The sequence below is a fragment of the Dromiciops gliroides genome, chromosome 3 (genome assembly GCF_019393635.1).
Source record: "Dromiciops gliroides isolate mDroGli1 chromosome 3, mDroGli1.pri, whole genome shotgun sequence".
Taxonomy (NCBI): Eukaryota; Metazoa; Chordata; class Mammalia; order Microbiotheria; family Microbiotheriidae; genus Dromiciops; species Dromiciops gliroides.
The window spans coordinates 179,198,639-179,219,750 of NC_057863.1; the positions used below are offsets into that span (position 1 = coordinate 179,198,639).

Sequence of the window (21,112 nt, forward strand, 5' to 3'; positions counted from 1 at the left end):
AAACTTTCTATGGTCCTCACCTTTCTCTGTCTGATCATCTTGTCTTTCTTTGACTTGACTTTTTAGCTCCTTAAAGTGGGGTGCCATTTCCAGGCTGCAGTATCCCAAGCTTCTGAAGGTTCCAGGTGGTATGATTTAAGGAGGATCAGGTTCTTCACTTGCCTGACCTGTTCTCTCATCCGTAGATGACACCAGACTAACTTGCGAATCAACCAGCTTTGTGTGCTGCGGTTGTCAGCTCTGATGAGCCTGTGCCCCTCCCTCACCTGGGCCACTGCTACTCAAGCCTACCTCCTGGTTCCCAGCAGGGGTAAAAAAAACCCAAGTTCTGCCTCAGCACCAGCATAGATCCCTGTAATCTCCCCCCTGCCAAGCTTTCAGCCCTCTCACCAGACTGTGAGCTTAGTTCCACATGACACTGGTGCTGCAGCTGATTCAGAGGCTCTGGGGGTCTCTTTCTCTGGCAAGGTCTTCCTAGGACTGGATCTGTGTCAGGGTGACTGTGGAGTTGGGCTCCCCTCCTGTCTCAGTACAGCAGCTCCCTCTTTCCAACCTTCCAAGCTGTCCTTGATTGGAAGATGATCTCAGCACATTCTTCTGTGGGTTTTGCTGTTCCAGGAATTGTCCTATGGCATTATTTGGATGTTTTTTGGAGCAATTGTGTCATGAGTTCAAGAGCTCACTACCTTTCCTCTGCCATCTTCCACAAATGATATTTCTATATCAGATTTCATGTTTATAGTGATTCATCAGACTGAAAGGTGTAACAAGTACAAAATCACACCAAGCTTATCATTTGTGACATATAAAGAAGCATTTTGTTTATTCGAGGAAAAACATTACCCTAGAATTTCTCTTCCAGCAAGGTGTCTCTTATGTATATGTCCAAACTACATATGATTCTTTGAAATATATAGCTACTGCGATAACCTTGTCAGAAGCACATATGAATATTAATATCAAGAGAAGCTTAAAATATGAAGTCATGTTCACCAAGGGTGTTTGCGATCATCATAGAGACAGAGTGTTATAGAGATCACATGGAGATGGAACTCCCTATAGATTGGTCAGGTCTTCTAGCTGTACCTGGTTGTTGATGACATTGTCCTGATCATGCCAAATCTTGGATCATTTCAGAGCCTCCCAAATGAAATTTTTATTCATTCAAAAAGATTAGTTTAACTAACCACGTAAGAAAAACTGAGTAGATGAAGGATGGATATTGTCCAGATTATATGGGTATATAGTATGTAGTATGTAGTAAAAAACCTATATGGCTGATCCAAGAGCCATAGTTAATTTGGCTTAACTATGGACTGGTGCATCAGTCCATAGTTAAGCTATTAAGGCTTAACATTGCACTAAGATTTCTGGGACACCCTGTAATGTAGACAGGCATACATCAAGAGCAGTCACGGTTGGACCAAGAAGCATTTATTACTCTGCTATCCCTTTTGGCTTATATTTTTCTTTTGCGTAAGATGTACCCATCAATGTGGCAAGTTCCCACTCTGCAGCAGGGATCCTGTTTTCCCCCTTTAATTGTCCGTATCTTTAGGCACCAAAGAAAGGCACAAGGATTAAGTGGAAAAAACTTAGATTCTTTTGTTTCAGGCAGTTTCAGGGTCCAATGAGAGTGCTAAAAAGCAGATGTAGCACCTTTCTTGCTCTTTTGAACATTTATTTGGGGGGGCGGGGTTTGACTGGTGTCCCTAATGTGTAGCCTCAGCTCCCTGAGAAGATTTTATAAGCACATGATGGTAGATGGTTCTGATAGAAGGGAATCCAGGCTAGCCAAAGGAAGGATATAACAGCCTGCTGAGACAAAGAGCCAAGTAGAAATTCATTTGACACCCCTACTAGGAATTCAGTTCAGTTTCTATTGAGAGCAGCAAAATGAGGGAACTGGAAGAAGGTGAGATGATTCCCCCTTTCCAGTGTGACTTTGAAAATAAGATTCCTCTGAGATCATGGTCTGAGGAACTGAGGAGTACAAGTGTTCAAAGGATCACAAGTCAGGCAGTTTGTTACTCACAGACAAGTGTGATTATATCAACAATTATTTCCAAGTCATTCTCAGCCCTTCAGTCCCATAGACTTAAGCATGGTTGGATATTGTTGAATGAGTTTATATCTGATTGTTATTACTGGGCAGATTCACAGGTACCATGTGGAAGGGAAACATCAGAGATAGTCAATTAGCAGCTGGCCTAAACTGTGTGTGGCTCTACACTCTCCTCCCTTAATCACATTAGGATTAGGAAAGTTTGCTAACATTCCATGCTTGGGTTAAATGAAGTTTGCTAAACTGATTGTGATCAGGTGAATCTTATATTTCTTGCCCAAATGAAGCTGACTAAACCAGTTATTGGATACATAGGAACTTCCTGGTACACAGGCAGGTTAATAGTGGTCAAAGATGGGGGCAGGTAGGTGGCACAGTGGATAGAGCACCAGCCCTGGAATCAGGAGTACCTGAGTTCAAATCCAGCCTCAGACACTTAACACTTACTAGCTGTGTGACCCTGGGCAAGTCACTTAACCCCAATTGCCTCACTAAAAAAAAAAGAAAAAAAATAGTGGTCAAAGATAGGAGTCACTTCTGTTAGTAATAATAAATTTCTTGATAGTGCTTTTCTACAAATACCTTGGGGTGAATGTGTCCCTGCAAGAGCAAAGAGGGTGGGGGATTGTTGAAAATTCAGACTTACTAGGAGTGTGTTCAACCACTTTGCAGCTTGTTGACTTTGGAAATATATAAATAAAGTATATTTATGAAAATATGTTTCTATATAAATAAAACAAAACATAAATATATTTTAGCCTGCATACAGATTGAATGAGTTCTTTGGGGGCAATGATAAAGAAGGAAGAGATTGGAACACAATGGATGGAGCCATGAGCCTCAAGTTGTGAATTGTTATGAAATATCCACATATCTAGATGAGATAGAGCCCAGGAGTATTAGTGAAAACTTTAGTCTGACTATGTACAGATGCTAGTGAGCTGATAACTAGACACTAGCATTGCTAGACACTTAAGAAGCCTATGAAGTTAAATTTATGTCCTTGCACTGAGGTCTTATTTTGCTTTTTACATTTATTCATATGTCTGGGAATTTGGATTTTACTGTTGGCTTTCTTCTTGGATATTGTCTCCTGTGAATTACTGGCCCTTTCTCTGAATAATTTTCTTACTATGCTGTCCATATTATTCTCTAGGCCATCTGATTTGGCAGTTAGATGTGTCTGCTCTCTCCCTCTCCTTTCTCAATTTAAAGAATTCTTGATCTGATGGGGCAGCTAGGTGGTACAGTGGATAGAGCACTGGCCCTGGATTCAGGAGGACCTGCCTCAGACACTTAACAATTACTAGCTGTGTGACCATGGGCAAGTCACTTAACCCCAATTGACTCACCAAAAAAAAAAAATTGATCTGATTTGGAAGACCAAAGACAAACAAATAACTAGTAGCTCTCTTTAAGTGAATTCTGCCCCTACTCAAGAATCCATTATCCCACATTTTGAAATATCCAGAAAAACTTGTGCCATTCCCTGACATCATAACTTAATGTTTCCCAATCTGTCTTTCTCTTCTGAAGAACCTAACTTCAAATAGCAGCGGTTATAAAAAATTACTGATTGTGGGGAGCAGGTCCCTCAGTGAATGAAGAATCCAAAGAAACCAAAGCAAACCTTCTGTTCACCTCCATTACTGGTTATCTTGCCTCATCACTTACCATTGGCTTCATTTTGACCCCCTATTTCTATCTACTTCTCATGGGCTCATATACCTTCCCCTTTTGTAGCAACCTCACCTTTGCTTTAACCCTTCTGGTCTTGGGTCCATGCTCTTTCCCCAGAATGGACCACTCTCCACAATTATTGCATTGACATTAATGACATAGGAGCAGTGGTGGTGTCCTACTGTGCCAATCATGTCCATATCTTGCCACTCCATCTTTAGTAGTCATCTGAAGTACACACCAACCATACTTCTTATGACCTCCTATTTTCTTCCCATCTTTTAAGATAACTAACATATGGTAGGTAATAATTCTGTTGATTCAAATTTTCTACTCAAGGTTCTTCTGCTCCATATTGCCAACAGGGAATATACCTTGAACTTAATGATAAAATGAAATTCCACCTGAGATGAATTTCCAAGTCCATTTTCTACTGCTCAGATGATATCTAATAACCGCTGCTTCTATCAGGCCATAACTTCCTCACAACCAGACCACCCTACATGTTGTATAGAAAAATAACCGATGCAACACTAATGAAAAGCCAAAGCCTGTTTTCAGAAAGAATAAAACATTTGTTTTAATTGGCAAGTAAAATACATCGCAGATCATTAGTATTTTATAAACAGAATATTAAGTTATAAACCCATGTTAAAAATTGCAGTTTAGTGGCTGCCTAATTGCTGTGTGCCCCAAATTTGATTTTCTGCAACATTTTACTACCCACCCTTCACTATTTCTGTGATGACAAAGAACATAACCATTTTTCCCCACCTAAGTTAAGAGTCTGAGCTAGAATATTTCCAAACAAGAACAGAGAGAAATTATGACGTAAACATCACCATACTATTAAAACAGAGCTTTGCAAAAACCAGCCAGCCACATAAGCACATTGCAAACCCATAGAGGATACTGGCTTTTAAATGCTCTAGCAAACGGGCTTGATAGCAAGATGAAGAGGTTTTTACTTGCATGTTGTTGTTTTTTTCTGGTCCAACTTGTTCCATCAACCCCCTCCCCCAAAGCATCTGTAGCTGCTGCCTGTGAAAGCTGCCAAAAAAAAAAAAAAATCCAACCATGGCCAAGCTCTGAAGAGGATTCAGGATGACAAGGGCAAAACACCTTAGGAACTGGCAGAACAAAGTTTTGGCAGTTCAAAGACTGAGTATTTTTCAATCATCAAATTTCTTCCCTTCCAACAACATTTATTGGTATTAGTGAGATACACAGCTTATTCATCCCTCTTTACTGTCACACTAGCAGTGGTTAGAGAGCTGGCCTTGGACTGAGGGAGACTTGTGTTCAAGTCCTGTCTCTGCTGTGTGACCCTGATTATAAGGTCACTTAACCCTATTTGTTCCTCAGGTAGCTCTCTAAGACAATAATTTGGAAAGAATGAGTTGATCTACATTGGTAGAGGAAATTCCTCTCCGGGAAGAAATTATAGATCTGTTTAAAAAAAAAACAAACCAAAAAACCTGCCACACTGCACCTCTCCATTGGCCTTTTAATGATTATAGCTTCTGATGTTGTAACAGAGTTACTTTTTTTTTATCAAAGAGTTCATTTTTTAAAAACTGTCTTTAAAAACATTAATATAAACTGCTTGAAAATGTATATATTGTTTTTTAAAAAATCCTCCCAAGTCCCCAAAGTGGTGCCAACAGTATGGAATCTGGTTTTAAATATCATTCGGTAGTGGAAAATATAGCTCTGCAGCTCTAAGTCTGGGACTTGGTGCCAGTCCCAACTGATAGGCACTGGTCTGTGCACACTATCCTTGAATGAAGTAAGACAGTGCCCTTTAAACCAGAAGCCACCAGCTGATGCTTCACACCTCATGCAATGTGACCCTTTCAAGATCAACCAGTCCCTCAGTGATCTCTATCACTGCCATGGCAGTCAGAGTAAAAGACTTGAAGAGGATATATATCAGTGTTCCATGTCTCTTTCTGTCCCTAGGACACTTGCTGGAATTTTTGAAGTTGGCCCTGAACTGTCTTGGGCAAAAGGTTGCAAGGCCCTGTTAGGTATCTGCAGAAGAAACTTTGTATCTCAAAAATACCAAGAGTACCATTTGGATCTGGATTTCTATGAAAGTCTGCATGTTACAGCCACAAAACTGATAATCTAGCTTTAAAAAAAGCACAAGCGACCCTTTTCTCCAGCCTGCCCCTACTCACTACACAATGACAGGCTACTTTAAAGAGAGAGGATCTTCTTAACTTCACTGAATGTGTTTAAAAGCGGAGTGTTACAAAGCATTTCTTAAGGTACTACACAGGTGGGTGGAATACTGTACAGTAATGGGGAACAGCAAAACTGCACGTGAAAAAAAAATACACAGCACAGCTCTAAAAATACTGCTGCCTATTAATCAAGTCCACAACAGCAGGCTTGGCTTCCCAAAGGCGGTGGACTGCTGGAGCGCTGTCAAGATGACGTCCACGCGATCTTGATCATTGAACTGATCTCTAAGATTCCCAAGGGACTGAGGCAAATTCAAACGATGACAACAAACATGCCAGGGAGGCAGAGTTCAGTCACCTGGCAAATACCAGATGAATAAAGTGCATAGCAACGATTATAAAAGTTCTTGGAGAGAGGAAAGAACACATTAAGTCTCAAAGTTCCGTAAGCTTGGCTTGTTATGTACACGTGGATCCCTTTCCTTGCTTGCTTTGTCTTTTGTTGTTGTTTGTTTGTTTCCTTTTCCTTTTCAGAGATCTCAGCTTCCCTCATCCAATCCCAGTGCTCCGTCCAGGTCATCCTTCCAATTCTAAATGGAATGCGCAGAAATCTCAGATTGCTGTCGAATGTAACTCTGGAAACTCTTGTCTCCAATAGGATGTTCTCTGTAATAGACATGGGGAAAAATAAGCCTTTCTTGTTTATCACTCAGGAAAACAGCCTGTCCACTGGGATGCTCAATGATGCTTTCTGATGGTAAAGCTGCTATTTGTGTTGAGTATTAACGATGGCAAACACAGACCTCTAGGTTTCCTCATCTGTAAAATGAGGGGGTTGGAACTGAAACAAGATGAAATTTATAGTACTGGACTTGGGGTCTAAAAACCAAGTACAAGACAGAGTGACCTGGGATAATACCAATTTGTGTGAAAATGACTTAGGGATTTTAGCTCTTCACATGCTCAACCTCAAAGGTTTTTTTTTTAAATGAATGTATTCTTAACCAGAGTATATCAAATTGGGAAGAGAATAGGCCACTAGACTGGGCACTGAACACCAGTGTTAAAGTACTACATTTAGGTCTGTTTCTCAGGACAACCACAGATCTAAAACTCGTCCAGAGGAAGTTGGCCAGGATGGCCCACCTAGCTGCCCCATAAATCAATCTTAATAAACCAATCTTAAGATAGATGAAGTCCAGAAGATGCAGATTCAAGTCTTTCTCCTTGACACATCCTAGCTGTGTAATCATGTACCAGTCCCTTAACTGTTCAGAGCTAAACTATAGATGAGTTGTTAATCTGCACCAGTGGAGGGAGTTTCCATATTGGGAGTTCCATCATGTTGATAAAATCCTAGGTAGGGACAAAAATAAAATTCTGCCATGTGCACTGACACCCATATCCATCACTCTTTGTTTTTTTTTTTTTTTTAGTGAGGCAATTGGGGTTAAGTGACTTGCCCAGGGTCACACAGCTAGTAAGTGTTAAGTGTCTGAGGCCGGATTTGAACTCAGGTACTCCTGACTCCAGGGCCGGTGCTCTATCCACTGCGCCATCTAGCTGCCCCTCCATCACTCTTGAGTATTCCTTTTGACGTCATTCAATCTGGTGCCCTCCAAGAAGGTAGTCTCTTTTATGTGTTTTCCCTCGTTCAATTTTTTTTTGGTGAGGCAATTGGGGTTAAGTGACTTGCCCAGGGTCACACAGCTAGTAAGTGTTAAGTGTCTGAGGCTAGATTTGAACTCAGGTCCTCCTGAATCCAGGGCTGGTACTCTATCCATTGTGCCACCTAGCTGTCCCTCCCTCATTCAATTTAACATGGACACTTTCTTTTCCTTAATCTCCATCTTGGAATGATTTGGTCTCTTATCTACTGGGCCCCTCCATTTATTATTGGGAGGAAGGAAATCATTGAGGATGGCAGATAGAAAAAATGAGTTTGAGGGCAAACCTGAAATCAGCCCAGATTCATACAGAAAATTCCCATTAAATTCAGAAATGTGACTTTCATTTATTCAGTTGTTTTTCAGTTATGTCCAACTCTTTATGACTGCATTTGGGGATTTCTTGACAAAGAAACTGGAGTGTTTGACCATTTCCTTCTCTAGCTCATTTTGCAGATGAGGAGCTGAGAGAAACAAGGTTTAGCGACTTGCCCAGAGTCACACAGTAAGTTTCTGAGGCTAGATTTGAATTCAGGAAGATATGACTTCCTGACCATTATGGACCCACCTAGCTCTCCTGAGATGGAACCATCTCCTAGATTTTCCTATCATCCAAGACAAACACATTGAATTAATGGTGGTAGAGAGAATGGTCTATCATCTTCTACTCACTGGCTGCCATATTTTGTCTTCTTGAATTTATCTCTCTTGTACTGGGCATGCTCCTGTTCTAAAGCTCCAACACCCGCTATGATTTGCTTTAGTGTTTTATAAGTCTCTTGAGGGTCATCAATGATGAATGTTGAATACTCTTCCTGCTCAGGTCCATCATAGACAGATTTGCTGCCACAAGCCTCTGCAGAAAATGGGGAAAAAAGAAGAGAGAAAAGAAAATTTAGTTAAACAAGGGAAGAAAAGTATCAAAGAATCTAGGGCACTGGAACAGGGGAGGGAGGGAGGGAGAAAGAGAGAGAGAGAGAGAGAGAGAGAGAGAGAGAGAGAGAGAGAGAGAGAGAGAGAGAGAGAGAGAGAGAGAAAGCCCATAGATCATAGGGGATTTGTCCCAACCCTGAGATCCCAGAGTTGTTTCTAGGATCACAGCTAGATGACATCCCAGACCTCAGCACACTGCTTGACACATAATAAGCCTTTATAAATTATTTTTTAATTCGTTCATTTCATTTATCTAGACTTTTTTTTTGTTAAGTACTCTAGAAAGTTAGAAATTAATTTCTCAAGGAAATGCCATCCTGAACAGTGAATTGGTCATTTATACATAAATATCATATAGGAACTAACAAGCTCTGCCATGACTCACTGAATTTTGGGAGATTAATACAATGCCCTAGGAAAATCTGGATATGGCAAACATGGCTATTTGAACAGGAGACAGACTGCCCAGTTCCCATATAACTACTCCAGTGAAACTCTGAACTAAGTCTTAACTGAACTAAGAAATCCAGTGAGAAACTATAGATTTTTAAAAGGCACAGGAAGCAGAGAAAGGCAGGACAGTTTTGAAAGTAACATGTAGAATAAATTACACATTTTTTATTAAAACAAGTGGTATGAAATGGAGATTCGTGCTTTCATATTGAGTTCTCTTTTTATGTTCTGATCTGTGTGGAGACATGTTCTTAGGTGTTTAAATTAAACGATTTTTTTTAAAGTAGAAAGGTAACTGGAAATTCAAGAAAGTCAAAAACAAATCTACACATATGGTAGAATAGGGAACAATTTGGTTGATAGGATTTAGAGGTCATTTATGCCAACTCCCTTGTATTACAGATATGAAAACAGGCAAGTGAAGCAACTTGTCCAAGGTCACACAGATACCAAGGAACAGATTTGGGCTTTGAACTCTCATAGTCTTTCGATTTCTAAGCCAATGATCTTTATTTGAGGAGTCTGATAGTATGGATGGAAAATTAAGGGGGGGGGCAAAAAATAAGATAAAATAAAATAAAATAAAGAAGGCTCACAGAGAATCATTTATCTACCAGTGTGGGCAGGATCCCCTTAGAAAATCAGTGTTTTTTTTCCCCAGTCAGTCCACAATTCAGTCCCTCCATACTCTCCACTTCTCATCTATCAAGGCAAAACCAGTAGAAGTAGCTATAATTTGTTCTTGGAGACTGTTTTGGTCCTGCATTAGTCTCAGTGAACCCATGAAAAGTGGCCACGATGAATGTGACCTTGCAAAGAAACAGCACACGTATTTCACACATTTCTACTAAGTAGCCTACAATACGTGACACATTTTTGTTACTCTTCAACAGCAAAGGAAATATATCCATACTTACTGGGAGAAGAAAAAAGTTTAAATCTGTGTTGGTAAAGGAATATTGGACATAGACATATAAGGCATAGAAATAAGTCTGGGGGGGGGCGGGGCAATGAAAGTTAAGTGACTTGCCCAGGGTCACACAGCTAGTAAGTGTCAAGTCTCTGAGGCTGGATTTGAACTCAGGTCCTCCTGAATTCAGGGTCGGTGCTTTATCCACTGTGCCACCTAGTTGCCCCAATAAGTCCTTTTTAAAGCAGAAATGAATTTTAAGGATTTTAGCATAAAAAGTCTCTAAGTGGAAATATAGCTTAAAAGGAAGGAGAAATTTAAAAAATAAACCCCCATGCTGTGTGCCTTTGACTAATGCCAATAAGGAAGAATAGGAAAGATTCTAAAGAGACCAATTGTGACTACAAACAAGTCATGTAGGTTTGAAACTCAGGTATCATCCTAGGCTCCTCATATATTCTCATCTCCAATATCCAATGTGTTGCCAAATCCTGTCATTTCTACCTTTATAATTTCCTTCATAAATGCCCCCTTCTCTCCCAGTCACCCTGGTTTAGATCCTAATCACTTCATTCCTGGACTACTGCAATAGTGTGCTGGTTATTTTCCTTGTTTCAAGTGTCTCCTCACCCTGGTCCATTCTTCACTCAGCTGTCAAACTGATCTTAGAACAAAGGCCAAACCATGTCATCTCCCTATTCCAGTGGTTCCCTATGTCCTTCAGGATCAAATATAAAATTATCTGTTTGGCTTTTAGAACTCTTCACAAGTTGTCCCCTTCCTACCCTTCCAGCCTTCTTAAACCTTACTCACCCTTGTCTATTCTGTATTACAGTAACACTGGATACTTTACATTCCTCACAGAAGATAACCCATTTCCTGACTTTGGACTTTTTCTTTAGTTGTTCCCCTTGCCTGAAATATTCTCCCTTATCATTTACCTCTTGGCTTCCTACAAGTTTTAGCTAGTCCTACTTTCTGCAAAAAGCCTTTCCTAGATACTAATACACTGTTGGTGGAGCTGTGAACTGATCCAACTATTCTGGACAGCAATTTGGAACTATGCTCAAAGACCAATAAAATTGTGCATACACTTTGAACCAGCAATATCCCAAAGACATACAAAAAAGAGAAAAGGACCTATGTATACAAAAATATTTATAGTAATTGTTTTGTGGTAGCTAAGAATTGGACATTAAGGAGATACCCATCAATTGGGGAATGACTTAAGCAAGCTGTGGTATATGATTTTGATGGAATATTATTGCGCTATAAGAAATGACAAGCAAGCAGTGAGGGGAGCTTGGAGAAGCTGAGCAGCTGGCACAATGTCGGGTAGCAAAGGTGGTAAGAAGAAGCCTCTGAAATGGTCCAAGAAGCAAACCAAGGAAATGGATGAGGAAGATAAAAGTTTCAAACAAAAACAAAAAGAACAGAAAAAACTGGAAGAGTTAAAAGCAAAAGCTGCTGGGAAGGGACCACTTGCCAGTGGTGGAATTAAGAAATCTGGCAAAAAGTAGATGTTCCTGTGTAGATAAGATGGTGATTCCTATTGGTTTCTTTCCTGCTTTGTGACATCTGCATTTCCTACTCCAATATCTGTTGCCACCTATAGTCAAGATTGTGTCATCTTAATGAGTCTATTATACATTGTACTAAACTTTTTTTTTTAATCATAAAAAAGAAATGACAAGCAGGATGATTTAAAAAAAACCTGGAAAGACTTACATGAACAGTTGCAAAGTGAAATGAGCAGAACCAGAACACTGTACACAGTAACAGCAATATTGTATGATGGAAAATTGTGAATGACTTAGCTATTTTCAGCAGAGAACTGATGATAATGCATGCATTCTATCTACCACCAGAGAAAAAATTGATAATTGTCTGAATACAAGATTGAAGCATGCTATTTTTCCCTTTCTTTCTTTCATTTTTATTTACTTATTTATTTTTTGCACAGGGCAATGAGGGTTAAGTAACCCTAGGGTCACACAGTCAGTAAGTGTCAAGTGTCTGAGGCCAGATTTGAACTTAGGTCCTTCTGTTTGTTTGTTTTTTTTTTTAGTGAGGCAATTGGGGTTAAGTGACTTGCCTAGGGTCACACAGCTAGTAAGTATTAAGTGTCTGAGGCCGGATTTGAACCCAGGTACTCCTGACTCCAGGGCCGGTGCTCTATCCACTGCGCCACCTAGCTGCCCCTGAACTTAGGTCCTTCTGAATCCAGGGCTAGTGCTTTATCCACTGCACCACCTAGCTGCCCCCTCTTTCATTCATTTTTAATGTCTTTTTATAAAAAATGACTAATACATGATTATGCATGAATAACCCATATCTATCTGATTTGATTGCTTACCATTTCAGGGAGGAAGGAGGAGAGGGAAGGAATTTGGAACTCAAAACTTTTTTAAAAAGTATTAAAATTGTTTGAACATGTAATTTTGGGATATATATATATATAAATTATATGAATATATGCTTTTCCACTTTAATCTTCCTGTCTTCCCTGAGATTATCTACACTTTAGTGAGCATCATTTCACTTGTGCATGGTTGTTTACATGTCTTTCTCATCAGGCTGTGAACTTCTTGAGAGGAGGGACTGTTTTTGCCTTTCTTTGTATCCCAGTGGTTAGCATAGTGCATAGCAGGTGCCTAATAAATGCTTGTTAACTTGACTTGTTGGCAAAAACCAGGTAAGCTCAGGTTTTTTAAAGATACATGTACAACTTTGAAGAAGAAGCACCTAAAACAAATACAAAACATACAAACCCAGTGTCAGAAATTATTAGGCTCAGCTTGAACTGAGACTTGCAAAAAATTTTTCACCCCCGCAAAAAAAGTGAAGGGACACTCTCACATACACACACACACACACACACACACACACACACACACACACACACACACACATTTAAAGTTTATATTCGAATTTTCAGCTAGAAGTGATCTCAGAGAATATTGAGGCTACATCCACCAGAGAGTCAGGAGGTTGTGACTTGCCCCAAGTCAAAACTTGTAACAGCCAGAACCCAAGCTTCTGACTCCAAATCTAGGGACCTTTCCAAGGTACCACACTGTTCTGGTTTGGAGTAATCCAGTGAACAAGGAAATGAGAGAAACCATTGTTTGGGAAAGAGAGTATAGTGCTAACTGATGCCAGAAGACAAGATTACTCAACAATTATTTCCTTTCTGTTTTATCCACTAAGAACAATGAACTTCAAACTGGAAAGGACAGGATAAACTCTTAAGGAGTAGCTGAAGTACAGGATAAAATATAAGATAGGAAGACGGTTAGTTGGCTCAGTAGATAGAGTGTCAGACTTATCAAAAAGGCCCAAATTTATTATTATTTTTTAAAAAGGCCTGAATTTGAATCCCACCCCCAACACTTGCTAGCTATGTGTCCCTGGGCAAGTCACTTAACCCTGTTTGCCTCAGTTTCTTCATTTGGAAAACGAGCTGGAAAAAGAAATGACAAACCACTCCAGTATCTTTGGCAAGAAAACCCAAATTGGGTCATGAAGAGTCAGACATAACTGAAAAGACTGAACAAAAAAAACAACCACAACACAGCAAGGCAGTGTGAAGTGGTCACTAGAAAATAGGTCTCTTGATTTCTCACCCCCCCCCACCCAGTGCCTCTATTCCATGGCACCTTTTACCAATTATGGAAAACAGGAGTAGGGACAAAAGACTGGAGATGAACAAATATTGTCCTGATTTTTAGGAAAAGAGAAAAAAAGGCAGCCCAAATGGTATGAAAAAATTTTAGAAAAGGAGAAAAAAAAAAGGCAGACCCAAACCTGATGGTGCTCTCTATATAAAATTCTATAATAGATTATTAAATGAGTTTATAATAAATTTAGAAAAGGAGGTAACCTTTATGCGTTGCAGTGGTTCATTAGGAACAGCATCAGCCAGTCTGACTCTTTTCAGTAGGTTTGTAAGGGGGCAGCTAGGTGGCGCAGTGTATAGAGTACCGGCCCTGGAGCCAGGAGTTCAAATCTGGCCTCAGACATTTGACACTTACTAGCTGTGTGACCCTTGGCAAGTCACTTAACCTCAATTGCTTCACAAAAAAAGTACGTTTGTAAGGCTAGTGGATTAGGGGGCTGCTGACATAGCATTTCTGGATTTCTGTAAAGTTTTTGATCATTTTTTTTTCTAATATCACTGTGGACACAGAGATGAGTGGGTAGATTATAGTGCTATTAGATAGACCTAACACTTGTTAGGTTATTTGTTGATTGAGCAACTCTACCTAAAGATGGTTGATTAACAGGGGGAAATCAACCTGGGAAAAGAATTCTAATGAGATGCTGCAGGCCTCAGCCCTAGGGCCCTGTTTTGCTCAACATTTTTTTATTAACAACTTGGACAGATACAGAGATAGCAAGCTTATAAAGTTTACAGTTGACACAAAGCTGGAAAGGAAGCTCATGATTGGAATGATGGAATCAGGATTCAGAAAGACCTTGAGATGAGCTGGCCAAAACCGACAAGATGAAACTTCACAACAATAAATACACATTCAAAGAAAATCAATCACAGAAGTACCAGATGGGGCAGAACAACTCACAGGGAAAGTACTTGCTGTCTCTGAGCTCCAGCCTCTACCTCTGATTGGGAACTGTAGCTTCCTCACTGGGACCCTGAACTTCTGATTGGTTTGTGGGGAGCATTCATCATTTCCAGCCCAGACCCAGCACAATCTTTGCAGCCATCTCTATGCCATGACACCATGTCCCTACTTCTTGCCTCCCTTGCTTTTCAATTCTTCTCTGAGTACAGTAATCACGTTATCACATCCGTCTCTAGAAAGGACATGTCAGTTTCCTGATGACTAATCACTGTTGCTGTGACTTCACTGTCCAAAACACTTCTTCTAGCCCAAATCTCCCCTATATGTCTTGTATTCCTCTTTTAGAATGTCAACACCCTGAAAGCAGGGACTGTCTACATGGCTCATATTTGTATCTCTAGCACTTACTTTCCCAGAGTGCGTCTGTAAGGGGCTAAAATTCTAGCTATACTGTCTAAAATATCTAATGAGTGGTTGCCATTAAATTAGAAGCTTTAGCAAGAGTTTAGACTTTTAAGCATTTATTAAGGAGAATAAGAATTTGGTGAAGAGAGAGAAAAAGGCCTAGGTTCAGTTGTCTATCTCGGGGAGCCAGCGTCTCCTGCTCCGCTCTCCATGAGAGTCCTGACAAGAGAGAGAACCGCCCCTCCTTCATCCAATAAGCCTCCTGTGAAACTGGGAACATTCCATCCACTTGCGCACGCACAGCTCCAAACTAATTGGCTGGTAGCTTTCATAGACAGTACCCACGAGCAAATGCCACTTCCTGATGCCAAGGAAAAGCCGCATGGCTTGCCCTCAGACACCTTCTCCTAATGGCAGAGCTTTCCTACAGTAACTCTCCAGCAGGTGGTGTCACTCCAATCATTACACGTCACATAGTAAGTCCTTAATAAATGCCTTTTAAGCTTATTTTTTCAAGAAGACTCAGGCATTTTAGCTGATCACAAACTCAAAATTACCCTTCAAAATGATGAAATTATAGGGTACATTATCAGAAATATCTATTGATCAAAGGAAATAACAATTTTGCTATATTCTGCAATGGTCAATCCATATAGAGAATATTATGCCCAGTTATGTTTGCCACACTTATAGTCATGCCTCACTTTAAGAGGCACCCTGGCAAGTTAAAACAAATCCATATGAAGGAAAACAGTGGTGAAGGGCCTAAAAATCATGTCATATGAGGAATAGTTGAGGAAACTAGGAGTATTGAGCCCACAGAAGAAAAGACTTACAGCAGAAATGAAAATACCTAGTATTTATATAGTACTTTAAGATTTGTAAGGAACTTTTAAATGTATTAATTCTTTTTTATCTTCACAGCAACCCTCTGAGAAAGGTTCTATCATTATCCCCATTTTACAGATGAGGAAACCAAGGATGAGAGAGATTAAGTGATTAGGCCAGCATCACACAGCTATTAAATATCCAAGACAGGGCTTGAAATGAAATTTTGCTGACTCCCAAGACCAATTTTTTTTCCATTCTTTCCTACATAGTCAAATGACCTTCTAATAGTTAATTACATTTTGATAACAGGAATTTGACTATTCTGTGCAACTCTCTAGGGAAGAACTAGGGCCAACAGGTGGAAGCTATAAGGGAAGTTGGTTATTTCTCAGTAAAAGGAAAGGTTTTGATAACAATGAGATTGTTCCATGATGGAAGGAGTTACCCCTAGGGTTCTAAAAGAACCTGGATACTATGAAGGGATTGTTGTATTTGATAGGAAATTGGATTAGAGGAGAGATTCTTTTTTTTGTGGGGCAATGGGGGTTAAGTGACTTGTCCAAGGTCACACAGCCAGTATGTCCGAGGCTGGATTTGAACTCAGGTCCTCCTGAATCCAGGGTTGGTGCTTTATCCACTGCACCATCTAGCTACCCCCCCCCTCCCCTAGAGGAGAGATTCTTAAATAATAATATTAAGAACTAACATTTATGTCGTACCTACTATAAGGACCTACTACATGCCAAACTCTGTGCTAAGTGTTTTACAAATATTATCTCACAACAACCCTGGAAGGTAGGAACCATTATTATCCTCATTTTGCAGTTGAAGAAACTGAGACCAACAGAGGTTAAATGACTTGCCCAAGGTCACACAGCTAGTAAATGTCTGAGGCCAGATTTGAACTCAGGTCTTCCTGACTCCAAGCCTAGAATTCTATCTAATTAACTACTTAGCTTCCTGCTGTTCCACCTAGCTGGCCCACCAGGACTCTTAACTTTTTCTGTGATTCATTCCCCTTTGCCAGTCTTGTGGGGCCTACTGGACTTTTCTCAGGATAATGTTTTTAAATGCATAAAATTAAATATGAAGGATTACAAAGTAAATGAATTATACTGAACTACAGTTAACAAAAAAAAATTAAGTTCACAGACTTTAGGTTAAGAACTCTGATTGCTTCCAAATGTAAAATTCTATAATTCTAGGATTCTTTGTGTTAAACCTCTTCTAAGATCACTCATACAAAGACAGTGAGGTTTCATTTGTCCTTTCTCAATTCTATTTCCTTATTTATTTAATCTATCATCTATCTATCTATCCATTCATCTATCCATTTTTTCATTTATTCATTAATTTATTTATTAGCCATTTCAAAGCCATATAGGGTGCTTTTAAATTGAAACATGCCCTTTATTGTTGGAACCAAATTATGCTCTCCCTTCGCCCCTTTTTAAAAATGGAAATCAAAAGAATAGGAAGCCTGTTTCTTTTTCTCTGTCTCTCTCTGTCTCTCTCTCCCTCCCTCCTTCCCTCCCTCCCCTCTGTATGTGTGAACATGCAAGATGAGTCACAAAGGCTGCCCCATTGGGTGGGGACTAGGGAGATTACAGATGTGCAAAGAAATGGTTGCCAAATCAGGATTAAAGTATTTTCCAGGTTTCAGTATAGGCTTTGCATGGCTGTCTTCTATCAAAAAAGAAAGAAAGAAAAAACAGAAAAAAAAAGCAGCAGCAGTTTTCTTTAAAGGCTAGCTTCACATTTCAAATGGTGCCTAAGATTGCTCTGTCATGCTGTTTTCCCCACCACAGATCTAATGTGGAACAGATCGCAAGGCAGCAAAAGATGGGTTTATTGGATAGATGCAGGGGCTCCTTTATCTCTGTTTCTTCTATTAATTACATCCATCAGGCTGCACATTTATGATGTGAACTTTTCTCAGTCTGGATTCTGTTTTTTCAGCTTTATAGTGTGAAGGAGTTTAAAATCAGTGGTGCTTTCACTAAGGTTATGAAGAAAGTTTTTTGGACTGCACATGTTCTGTATGTTGGTGCAGCCCAGAAAGAAAGAAAAGAAAGGAAGGAAGGAAGGAAGGAAGGAAGGAAGGAAGGAAGAAAGAAAGAAAGAAAGAAAGAAAGAAAGAAAGAAAGAAAGAAAGAAAAAAGACAAAAAGAAAGAAAAAAGACAAAAAGAAAGAAAAAAGACAAATTAATACATATTCTATATGTGGGTGTGAATCTATCTACACATATGCATATATGTATACATATATAGAGATATACAGATATTTATATATACATTTTTGGGGGATGTGGGCAATTGGGGTTAAGTGACTTGCCCAGGGTCACACAGCTAGTAAGTGTTAAGTGTCTGAGGCCGGATTTGAACTCAGGTCCTCCGGTATTCAGGGCCGGTGCTCTATCCACTGCGCCACCTAGCTGCCCTATATACATTTTAAAATAAATTTTATTTAAAGTTTTGAGTTCCAAATTCTCCTTCCCTCCTTCCTTCCCCCCTTTCTTATGGTGATAAGCAATAGGTTACAAACATTTTTAAGTAAACCAAAAACACTGCCCTTGATTCATAACTTGATTGTGTAGAGGACTCTGAAAGGATATTTAGGATATAACAAATTATTGCACAGCTCAGAGTAAGCAAGTTCTACCTTGTCCTCATATTGTTTAGAAATTCTGCCATTAAAAGTCACTTTAAAAATCTTTGCCTAACTTAGAAAGAACTTCTTCACATCAGAGCCATAAACAAAAGTATTCACACCATGAGGCTACACACACACACACATAAACCTGCAGCTGTTTCAGGAGAAGCATTCTCACTTTCCTTCACACCAGGATATGACAGGTTTCTTAGAGGATTACTCCCATATTATATGCCGGGTCAGATTTGTCCCTCAGGAAAGATACTTTTGTTGTCTTCAGTGTGTTACAATTGTTGCGATAGCACAAGCTTTCTTTGCTTACCTTGCATCTTCTCCAATTTACTCATATACAAGTTGAAGAGGGAGTAGATTCTCTCTGTCTCTCGGTCCCCATCAATATCAAGCTGTATGTTGGCTGGAAGGCCACTATAAAAGAAAAGAAAAATGAGTGAGTTGGTGTATGTTTTTAAAAGCAACACTACTATCCAAATGATAGTTTGATGCTTTCCAAATTACTATGCAAAGAAGTCATATGAGTGGGTTCCAAACTACTGGTACCATGGGCTTTCCAGGAATATAAAATAAAGAGATTTAAACAAGGTTAAAAACATGTGTGGGGGGCAGCTAGGTGGTGCAGTGGATAGAGCATTGGTCCTGGATTCAGAAGGACCTGAGTTCAAATCCAGATTCAGACACTTAACACTTATTAGATGTGTGACCCTGGGCAAGTCACTTAACCCCAATTGCCTCACAAAAACAAAAAACATGGCAAAAACATGTGTGGAGGGCGGTAGAGGAATATGGATGCAACATACACACATACACATATCACTAGAGAGATATATGCACATACTAATTCAAATGAAAAAGACCTAGAGATCTGCAGTCAAGACGAAGCTTAGTGTGAGTCAAGGATGTGATGTGGCAATCAAAAAAAAGCTAATGGAATCTTAGGCTGCATAAAGATCTAGAATGTGGAGCTAGAATTAGATCACTGTCCCCAATGCAGTTCAGACGACATCTAGAATATTGTGAACCATTCTGGGTGCTACAGTTCTGAGATTTACAGAGACACTGATTCACTGGAGGATATCCAGAAGAGGGGGACTGGAGTGGTAAGATATTTAGTCTGAAGAGGTGAAGGATACTGGAGTTAGAGATACACACACACACACACACACACACACAGAGACAAAGACAGAGACACAGAGAGAGAGACAGAGACAGAAACAGAAGAGAGATAAAGAGACAGAGAGAAGATAAAAGAGACAGAGACAGAGAGCAATGTCTTCAAATCCTTGAAGATCTTTCAGGTGTAAAAAAATTATTATGAGATGTGTCTACAGAGGGCATAACTAGGAACAATATGTGGAAGTCAGAGATCTAAGCTCAATGAAAGGAAGAATTTCCTTAAACAATTAGAGTGACTCAAAAATGGAATGGACTGCCTTAATGAGGGAATGATTTCCAAGGTCACTGGAAGAATCTAACCCAAGGTTGGATGCTTTATAGAGGGCATTCATGACTCAGATTGATCCTGGACTGAATTCTACAATATCTATGTATGAAAAGACCTCAAAATGAGTTCCTCAATTCTAAAAAAAAAGTGTGTGTGTGTGTGTGTGTGTGTATTTTCACAACCTTCAAATGAATTTGTACTGATCTTAAATTTTAAAATTATAAACTCTTTTCCCATCAGAGCCCTCTACAATCTCACCCTCCTTGACAATTGTCTTATCTAATGCTAATCCCCATAAACTCTGCTCCCCAAACATGCCCTAAATTTCCCCACCTCCTGCCTTTCCTCTTGCTTCTCCCCATGCTTACAATTTCCTCCTTCCCTCTTTTGGCTTCATTTAAATTCTATGCATTCTCCAAAGTCCAGCCCAAATGTTGTCTCTTCCATGGAGTCTTCCCTGACAACTGTGTCCCCTGGGGATGACTTTTTATATATGGGGATTATCTAGTTTCCTTTTTTGCCCTTTAGAGTACTGGTCCCTCACAGGTACCCTTCTCTGCCACCCCAAGCTTTCTGGCTCCCCTTTACATGTTGTCTTCCCTCAGCAGAATTGAGGGAATTCCTTGAGGGCAGGTATTGTCTTGGTTGCTTGTACGTGTATCCCCAGGATTTATCATAGTGGCTAGCACATGGTAAGCACTTTATAAATGCTCCAGCTATCTATCACTCTTATCCAGTCTGCATTGAAGTCATTTGTGTGTCATATATGCTCCTTCACTAAATTATTAGCTCAATAAGGGTTGGGAACATCACTGAACTGTGACATACTTACAACTTACTACTTAACTACTGCTTCCAGTGAGAACCTAATGTCTATTAAATTTCACTATAAAGCAGGAACCCCAAGTTTATATGTGGGACAATTAAAATTCATTAAGGAATTACATTTTTAAAAATATAAACATACATAATGATAGGATGCCCCATATTTAAAAATTAAAATAAAAATTTATTATTCAGAATTGACAGACATAAAAATTCAATAGTTATGCTTTAAAAATATTTTTGTAAGTTTGTAGCATTTATAATTCTGAAGTTATTGAAGCTTAAAACTGCACTAAGATTTGGCTGGGGAGTTGGGGGGGGGTGGATATCCAGTATATAGCCAGGAATAAGAGGCAGCATGATATAGTGGATAGAGAGCTGGCCTCAGAGGTAAGAAGACTTGGGTTCAAGTCCTGTCTTTGTAACATGTAGGCTGTGTGATCCTAGGCAAGTCAC

The 21,112-nt window shown here is 39.6% G+C and overlaps 2 protein-coding genes across 3 annotated transcripts in view; one reads left to right on the forward strand and one right to left on the reverse strand.

The window, feature by feature from the left end:
• Window positions 1-4,305: 4,305 nt before the first annotated feature.
• The window catches only part of RASA3 (RAS p21 protein activator 3), a 294,331-nt gene continuing 277,524 nt past the window's right edge, over window positions 4,306-21,112 (reverse strand). For both annotated transcript variants that reach the window (XM_043994627.1, XM_043994626.1), the window contains exons 22-24: window positions 18,695-18,798; window positions 8,274-8,457; window positions 4,306-6,600 (exon numbers count right to left, since the gene is read on the reverse strand). In XM_043994627.1, the coding sequence (XP_043850562.1) occupies window positions 6,525-6,600; window positions 8,274-8,457; window positions 18,695-18,798 (364 nt within the window). In that variant the 3' untranslated portion in view covers window positions 4,306-6,524. The remainder of the gene's footprint in view (window positions 6,601-8,273; window positions 8,458-18,694; window positions 18,799-21,112) is intronic.
• LOC122748714 (translation machinery-associated protein 7-like) lies at window positions 11,226-11,436 on the forward strand. Its single transcript, XM_043994628.1, has one exon. The coding sequence runs from the start codon at window positions 11,226-11,228 to the stop codon at window positions 11,415-11,417; it is 192 nt and encodes a 63-aa protein (XP_043850563.1). The 3' UTR covers window positions 11,418-11,436.

Coding starts and splice junctions, on each gene's coding strand:
- LOC122748714 (XM_043994628.1), top strand. CDS start 11,226: ATGTCGGGTAGCAAAGGTGGTAAGAAGAAGCCTCTGAAATGGTCCAAG.